The sequence below is a fragment of the Mandrillus leucophaeus genome, unplaced genomic scaffold, assembly GCF_000951045.1.
Source record: "Mandrillus leucophaeus isolate KB7577 unplaced genomic scaffold, Mleu.le_1.0 Scaffold222, whole genome shotgun sequence".
NCBI lineage: Eukaryota > Metazoa > Chordata > Mammalia > Primates > Cercopithecidae > Mandrillus > Mandrillus leucophaeus.
This window is the reverse complement of record NW_012102277.1, coordinates 2,015,323-2,024,421: the sequence shown is the minus strand read 5'-3', so window position 1 is coordinate 2,024,421 and position 9,099 is coordinate 2,015,323. Positions and strand designations below refer to the sequence as shown.

General features: G+C 35.5%; 1 protein-coding gene across 4 annotated transcripts in view; it reads left to right on the top strand.

The window, feature by feature from the left end:
* FAM114A2 (family with sequence similarity 114, member A2) overlaps window positions 1–8,636 on the top strand; it is a 51,675-nt gene extending 43,039 nt beyond the window's left edge. For all 4 annotated transcript variants that reach the window (XM_011981238.1, XM_011981239.1, XM_011981237.1 and 1 more), the window contains 3 exons: window positions 2,485–2,557; window positions 5,438–5,491; window positions 7,295–8,636. In XM_011981238.1, coding sequence (XP_011836628.1) covers window positions 2,485–2,557; window positions 5,438–5,491; window positions 7,295–7,429 — 262 coding nt within the window. In that variant the 3' untranslated portion in view covers window positions 7,430–8,636. The remainder of the gene's footprint in view (window positions 1–2,484; window positions 2,558–5,437; window positions 5,492–7,294) is intronic.
* Window positions 8,637–9,099: the final 463 nt, after the last annotated feature.

Sequence of the window (9,099 nt, the reverse complement as noted above, 5' to 3'; positions counted from 1 at the left end):
TATATGGGGTACATGTGAGTGTTACATGCATAGAATGTATAATGATCAAGTCAGAGTATTTGGGATATTCATCACCTTGAGTGTTTATCATGTCTATATGTTGGTATGATTTCAAGTGTCTACATTACTTTGAAATATACAAAATATTATTGCTAAATATAAGTCACCCTATTCTGCTATCAAACATTAGAATTTATTTTTTCTATCTAACTGTATGTTTGTACTCATTAACTAACTTGTCTTCATCTCCACCCACTCACCCACCCACCTTTCCCCATTTCTGGTATCACAGTTATTCTATTCTCTGTTTCCATAAGATCATGTTTTTCTAGCTCCCACATATGAGTGAGAACATGAGGTGTTTGTCTTTCTGTGCTTGGCTTATTTCACTTAACCTCATGACCTGTGGTTCTATCTGTGTTGCTGCAAATGACATTTTCTTTAATAGCTGAATAGTATTCCATTATGTGTGTGTGTATATGTATATATATACACACACACGCACCACATTTTCTTTATCCATTTGTCAACTAACAGGTTAATTCCATATCTTTGCTTTTGTGAATAGTGCTGCAATAAACATGCAGGTGCAGGTATCCCTTTGATATATATACTTATTTATTTTCCTTTGGCTAAATACCCAGTAGTTTGGTAGTTCCACTTTATTTTTTGAGAAATCTTCATACTGTTTTTCATAGTGGTTGTACTAATTTACGTTCTAACAACATATAGGAATTCTCTTTTCTTGGAATTGTTGCCAGCATCTATTTTTTTTTGTCTTTTTTTTTTGAGATGGAGTCTTGCTTGCGTCACTCAGGCTGGAGTGCAGTGGCACAATCTTGGTTCACTGCAACCTCTGCCTCCCATGTTCAAGTGATTCTCCTGCCTTAGCCTCCTGAGAAGCTGGGATTACAAGTGCGCTCCACCACGCCCAGCTAATTTTTGTATTTTAGTAGAGATGGAGTTTCACCATGTTGGCCAGGCTTGTCTCAAACTCCTGACCTCAAGTGGTCCACCTGCCTTGACCTCCCAAAGTGCTGGGATTATAGGCATGAGCCACCATGCCCAGCCATTTTTTTGTCTTTTTAATAATGATAGCCATTCTAACTGGGGTGATATGATAGCTCACTGTGGTCTTGATTTGCATTTTCTTGATTATTGATACATCAGTGATATTGAGCATTTTTTCATGTATCCGTTGGTCATTTGTATGTCTTCTTTTGAGCAATGTCTCTTCATGTCCTTTGCCTATTTTTTAATGAGTTTTTTTTACTTTTACTGTTGAGTTCTTTGTATATTCTGGATATTAGTCCCCTGTCAGATGAGTAGTTTGCTTTTTTCATCTTACTCAGTACATATCACCCACTGTGACTAGAACTTTTGCAGTTAGTGGTGCAACAGCAAAAGTAGCATGATTTCTTTCTCCTTCTCACAGTTTTATGGGTAGAAGATTCATTCTTATTGTAGATTAGCTGCCTCAGCATATAATTTTCTTTTTTCTTACAAAGTGAGGACCTCTCACCTTTTCACTTCAAGGAAGCACTTTATGGCTTCTCTTTGGCATGTCTGAATTGCCAGCATCACAACTCTTGGGCTTTGGGGCTGCCTTAGCCCATTTAGTGTTACTGTAACAGAATATCTGAGGGTAGATAATTTACAAAGAAAAGAGCCTTATTTGGCTCATGATTCTGGTGGCTGGAAAGTCCAAGAGCATAGCACTGGCATCTGCTTGACTTCTGGTGAGGGCCGTATACCGCTCCACAACATGGTAAAAAAGCAGGAAGATGAGTGGGTATGTGCAAAGAGATCTGCATGAGAGACTGGACTTGCTTTATAACTACATGCTCTCTGGGACCTAATTTATTCCCATCAGAGTGAGAACTCACGACTGTGATAATTTCATTAATCTGTTCATGAGGGCAGTGCCCCATTATCCAAACAGCTCCCACTCGGTCCCACCTCCTAATACTGCCATGTCGGGAATAAAATTTCAACATGAGTTTTGGAGGGGACATATCAAAACCATAGCAGGGGCCATTATTAAGTAAAATAAAGGTTACTTGAACATAGGCACTGTGATAACACAGCGCTCAGTCTGATAACCGAGATGGCTACTATTAATAGCTGACTCATGAATGGGTTCTGTGGATATGCTGGACAAAGGGATGATTCATGTCCTGGGTGGGATGGAGCAGACAATGAGAGATTTCATCACACTACTCAAAACGATGTGCAATTAAAAACTTATGAATTATTTATTTCTGGAATTTTTTTGAAATTATTTTCAGATCATTGTTGACCATGAGTAACTGAAACTGCAGAAGGTGAAACCACTGATAAGGGGGGCTACTACTCCCTTGAAAAGCTTTCTTCTTTCACATTTAGTACCAGGAGTGATTTGTTCTGTTCTGACAGTTGTTAAATATAGCTTATTAAGAAAATAAAAAAAGAGAAAACGTTTCTGACTTTTCCTTTCTTTCGTAGGATGACAATTGTGTTGTGTAAAGAGTTGTCCTCTTTGTCTAAAGAGTTCACCACCTGCCTAACAACTGCTGGGGTAAGAATTCATGCCTCTTATTGCAATAATGTTTGTCTGGTTTCTTTAGCAGTTTAAATATCATAAAATTTGCTCACTTTAAGTGTACAATTCACTAGTTTTAAGTTTTTAGTATATTTACAGAGTTGTGCAGCCATTTCCATAGTCTAATTTTAAAACACTTTCATCAGCCTTCCCCAAAACTCGTACAATCCCCATTCCCTTTCACTACATATTTTCCCAGCCCTAAGCACCATGAATCTGCTTTCTCTTTCTATAGATTTGGTTGCTTTGCATCTTTCACATAAATGGGATTAAACAATATGTGGTATTTTGTGTTTGGTTTCACTCACTTAGCATAGTGTTTTTGAGGCTTATCCACATTGTAGCATGTATTAATGCTTCCTTTTTATTACCAAATAATAATCTATCTTATGGATATATATCACATTTAATTTGTTCATCAGTTGATAGACATTTGGATTATTTCTGCTTTTTGGCTATAATGAATAATGTTGCTGTGAACATGCATGTATGTTTTTATGTCAATATGTTTTCATTTCTCTAGGGTAGATAGCTAGGAGTGGAATTGCTGGGTCATATGGGCGATATGGTCGTTAAGGAATTACCAAACTGTTTTCCAAAGTGGCTGCACAATTTTGCATTCTCACTAGCAATGTATAAGGGTTCCAGTTTCTCCATATCCTTGCTAATACTTATTGGTGTTTGTTTTTATTTTAGCCATCCTAGTGGGTATGAAATGATATCTCATTGTGGTTTTGATTTACATTTCTCTAATGGCTAAAGATGTTGAACATTTTTTTTTTTTTTTTTTTTTTTTTTTTTTTTTTTTTGAGGCGGAATTTTGCTCTTGTCGCCCAGGCTAGAGTGCAATGGCATGATCTCAGCTCACTGCAACCTCCACCTCTTGGTCCAAGTGATTTTCCTAACTCTGACTCCCAAGTGGCTGGGATTACAGGCACACGTCACCATGCCCAGCCAACTTTTGTATTTTTGGTAGATGGGGTTTCACCATGTTGGCCAAGCTGGTCTCGAACTCCCGACCTCAGGTGATCCACCCGCCTTGGCCTCCCAAAGTGCTGGGTTTACAGGCATGAGCCACCGTGCCCGGCCAGTGTTGAACATCTTTTAATGTGCTGATTGGCTGTTTGTTTGACTTCTTTGGAGAAATATCTATTTCAGCACTTTGCTTGTTTTAAAACTTGGGTTGTTTGTGTTTTTATTATTACTTGTAGGAGTTTTTTTTTTTTTAATGTTTTCCCAATACACATTTCTTATCAGATTTTTGATGAGAATGTATTTCTCCAAGTCCATGAGTTGTCATTTCACTTTTTTGACCGTGTCCTTTGCAGTGAAGTTTTACTCCTCTAATCTTCTAAAAGTTTTGTTGTAGCCCTTACATTTATGTCTGTGATCCATTTTCAGTTAATTTTTGTGTATGGTGTGAGGTAGGGGGCCCTACTTCATGCTTTTGCATATGGATATCCATTTGTTCCAGTACTATGTGTTGAAAAGACTGTTCTTTCCTCCATTAAATTGTCTTGGCTCCTTTGTTGAAAATCAGTTAGGCATAGATATATGGGTTTATTTCTGGACTCTGATTTTTAGTCCATTAATCTGTATGTTTATCCTAATGCCAGTATCATATTGTCTTGATTACTGTAGTTTTGTAGTAGGTTTGGAATCAAGAAGTGTAAGTCCTCCAACTTTATTTTTATTTTCAAGATTTTTTGACTACTTGGGGCCTTGTGCATTTCCATCTGAATTTTAGGATCAGCTTGTCTATGTCTAATTCTAATTAATTTTTGTTCATTTCTGTTTATGAAGTTTTCAGTGTTTTTTATGCTATCTTCTGAGACCTGTAATGGACATATAGACCTTGATAAAATTCAAACTTCAGATTTTGACTCTGGTTTTAAAGAGCAACTCTGTACTTAGACTATGGCAGTGCTTACGGTATGCAGTTGCCAGTCAGTGGGAAAGATGTGGTTAAAGCTAAAGTCTTTGGGGATTTTCAAAATTAGAATTGTAAAAATTTATGAAGATGTGTGAGTTATGGACGATGATTGAGAAACCAGTAATAATGAGTTAGGATAAAATCAAGGGCATTTTAAACAAGCAAATGAAAATCACTTTATAGTAAGTATATCAGTGTCAGTGTAGCAGCAAAATTACTGTGGGCTCTTAAATTTTATTTATTTATGTATTTGTTTATTTAAAAGCTCTAGTCATGAACATTACATTTGTTTTAATTAAGACCATGGCCTAAGTTAATTTTTTAAAATTTGAGTTTAGATTATTCCTGTAAAGGATAATCTTTTGGTACAGCTTCACTTTTCCCTGTAGTATTTTCTTGACAAGAGGATCTGGGTTTCCTGAAGTTAATCTTATAAGGCCAAATCTTTCTCTGTGTTCCATAAGGATACTTTAAGCTAGCGTATCAACTATAAGATGCTGACACATACAAGTGTTAAATTACATTATTTATTTATAAGACTTTTCTAAACAGCCTGTGTTAAAGACCCTTGAGTTTTTTGAGCACATGTTCCATATCTACATATTTTGTTTTAAAATGGTTCTAAGATTTTGTAGTATCATTTTTAAAGTATCATTAAAAATGATACTTTTTAAAGTCAATAAAAAGGTATAAAACAATACACTCTCAATATGGATAGCACAGAAAGATAAGAAGGAAGTTTAAAACACTTACAATTTCGCTTCCTGAAGATGACATTTTGCTTTCAGTCCAGACTTCTATGCTTATATTTAATATTTATGTACGTGTGTGTGTGTGTGTGTGTGTGTTTTAAAGTGTGATCGTACTCCACTTACTGTTACTTAACCTACTCTGCTCACTTAAAAATGTATTCTTTATTCCAGGTCAAAGAAATGGCAGATGTCCTTAACCCATTAATCACTGCAGTATTTCTAGAGGTTAGTAGTAATTGTTTAAGTCTCTGACTCCAAAGGTATTATGTACTAATTAACTCTTCTGAAGCCTTTTGTTTTTGGCTTTTTTATTTTTTTCACCATATTGGTAATTTAACCATATTGATGTAGACATGACCAAAATAGTGTACATTTGATATGTATTCCTTCCTTATTAATTACAAAGCATACAGTTGAAGCTGCAGGGTAAAGTACAATGGAAGAAGCAGTAGATTATCATTACTTAGTACTAATCCTTGATAGCTTAATAGACAGTTCACAGTAATGAAACACCTTCTGAATACCAGCTGGTAAACATGAAGGGCTGAAAATTACAAACAGGTAAGCGCTGCTTCCTAAAGGACTAAAGTTCATGCAGCGGTTTGTTATAAAACAAAACATTTTGTCATTTCCTTGCTAGGAAATCATGCTTTGTTTTGTCAGAAAGGTAGTGTTTACATTGTCCTCATCATTCCATTAGATTTGAGAAAGTAGGTGGTTTAAGTCAGTGGAAAAGAGGATCCTGTGACTGATTATATTACCTCCTTATGTGATGTTTTCTGGATTCCATGTTTTAAGAAGTCTACCTTGAAATTAACTGTGCAAACAACATAGACTTTTTGATGATTTTTTAAAAACATGTTTATGTAAGTCTGGGGGGAAAGTATATATTTGATAGTTAAGTTTTAGATGTTAATTGAAAAAAATGTTTTAACTACCAAACTCTTCTCTAGTTTTAAATTCTTTTGACATTACCATCAAGGAAATGATTTTAATTCTTTAATTACACAGTTTTAATTGAGTAGTCAGGGAAGCTATTTTGATCACTTAAATAACTTTTAAAAATATAAGTTTGTGATTTAGTAAATGGCAGAAGAAAGGACTTTGTAAACCAGGAGCCCAGTGTTGCTCTGGATCTTCCTTGATTTGTTGTGTGACTCTGACAAACTTCGTTATTTTCATGCGCAACATAAGAGATTTAACTTGATGATATCTGAAGTCTCTTGTGTGTAGGAAATTGAGTATTAAATGTCACACTGAATTTTAAATAGGAGTACTTGCCACTGATAAATTTTAAAAAGGTAATCTCACTTGATATGGGCTCTCTATTATTTTTAGTTGATTTTTTTTTGCATACAGATTTGAAACACTCTTGTCTTTGAAATTATACATTTTGTCTTAATGTAATGAAGTCTCTGTTGATATTCTTTTGAAAGGTGAGGGCTTTTCAGTATAAATGAATTACCCTCAGCAAACTGAGGGTAATGATTCTCTAACACTTCTGAAAATTGTTGTTCAAGGTAGAAATATATCTACACTGTCATCTTTGAAAGTAATATTATTTGTTTATGTGTGTGAGCAGTTATTGTGCTCACTGATTGCATTGAGTTCATGGAAGAAGAGCTATCATAATGGGCTAGAAATTCTATAGGTGTAGGATTTATAGCCTTCTGAAAGCCTCTTTCAGTAATTGACCACAATATTGTGACATAATCTACCCCACTTAATAAAGGAATAAATAAGCTTTGAATGCCAAGTCTGAGCAGGTTGCCAAAGAACAGCTACCATTTCTGATGGGCAAGTTGGACAAAAATGCTGACATTCTGTTTTGCTGTCATATCATCTTAAGAGCTGGATCCTTTTCCCTATAATAGAGTTTACCAAAATGGCCAAGTCACTGCTCTTATTTGCCAGGCTATGAATTCAGTTAGATTACAAAAATTAATCTGTTCCCCTTGTTGTCTTACAGTATATCTTCTCTTTTAAATAACTAATGTTTTCTCTTTTTTGTTTTTTCAATCCTTGCAGGCATCAAACAGTGCCTCCTACATCCAGGACGCCTTTCAGCTACTCTTACCTGTGCTAGAGATCTCTCTCATTGAGAACAAGATTGAATCACACAGGCATGAGCTGCAGGGCCAGAAGCCTTTGCTAGAACATTGAAGAACGGAGATGTTTTGACCTGGGACTTGTGATGGCCAAGGAATGCCACCTTATCTGGCTACTCGTGCAGAAATGAAGGAGTGGGGTTATTTTAGTATATAAAAATTCAGGTAGGAGAGATGGTTTAAAGAGAAAGATTGTTGCCTTCAGTGTTTGATTGAAGTATTCAGGTCCTCACAGTATTCTTTCCAGTTGTTGTAATTCATAAATTATTTGAAAAGAAACTTCTGTAGAAAGTCCAAGAATAATAACTCTAGATAAAGGTTAGTGGGATACTCAGGCAAAAATGTTGGTCTTTCTTTGACATGTTGCAAAATGTTATCAATTTTGTTGTGGGTATAATTTGCAGCCCATGGATATAACTGGTTGATAAGCCAGAGAAAAATAATTTAGTGTTCTAAAATTCATGGCATGTGTGGTTTATTGATGCCGTGTACTTTCTCCTTTCTGGAATAAAATCTATGGCTTTAAGAAAACTGAGCATATGTAAACTCTGTGATGATTACCCTTTATCACATGAATTCTTGGAAATAGAAAGTTTCATCTGCATTTTTAAATTCTTAATAGATATTTGGCATTGAGGAGAAACTTGTAGACTATTACAGCCACATGAATTAACTATAGCAAAGTGCCCTTTTTCTTCAAATTGCTCCCCCGTCCCCAGGATGACACATTTCATGTCATAGCTGAACCCTACTCTACTGGATTCAAGGCCAGTAAATGCCGTTTAGAGAAGCAGTTTTATGTTTGCAGATATTCTGAGTCTCTTCAAGATGTGTTTCATGTCTACCCTATATGCAGGATAAATTCTTTACAGCAAACTCCAAAGGAATGTTGAAGCTGTTTTAGCAATGAGGTTTTTTTTGTTTGAGTGTTGAAGTGGGCCATAGTCCTTCAGAAATTATGTTCATTTATGACAGGATTTAACTTCTAAGGCACAATTTATTTTTTCCTCGTTCTTTGTTTGTTTTAATGTATTCTTTAGCATGTTTTTGAATATAACTTTTATCCTCCAGATCTTAAGCCTTCTTTTGCTGTCTTCAACAACTTAAGAGACTATTAAGCTGTCATCTTCCTAAAAGCTATTTTGGTATCCACTCTTTTTAAAAAAATTCTCCAACTTTGTGGTTTTTAATGATTAAGGTAATTTGTTAGCTCTGCCCCTCATCTTCTAAAAGCTTTGTAATAAAATGTATTAATCATGTTATTTGATCCTTTCATTTGCTTTTGTAAGCACGAGCCCTAATATCTTACTCAGACCAAAAAAAATAGGAACGCAAAGCCATAACATAGATTAGTATAAAGACTGTTTCCATGTAATATCCTTCTTTGGGGCAGGAGTCAGTAAGCAAGGAAGATAAATAAATTTGGTTTAAAAACGTATACCAACAGCACTACAATGTTACTCTGCCTATATTCTGTCTTAATATGATCAGAAAGTTTTTGAATATTCCTTTTTAAAGACAAATTTCACCCTTCCCAGCTTAAATATTTCTGAAGTTTCAGAAAAACAGTTGCCTTCTGGTTACAAAGGCTGGTGTCTCCAGTTTTGAATTGTTGCCTCAAGCTTGGTTACCACTTCACCCTCACAAGTCAGTGTTAGCAAGTCCCTCCCTAGTAGAGGGCAGGGGCTCTCTGGGATGACTAGGAAGGAATGGGAGACTTTTCCC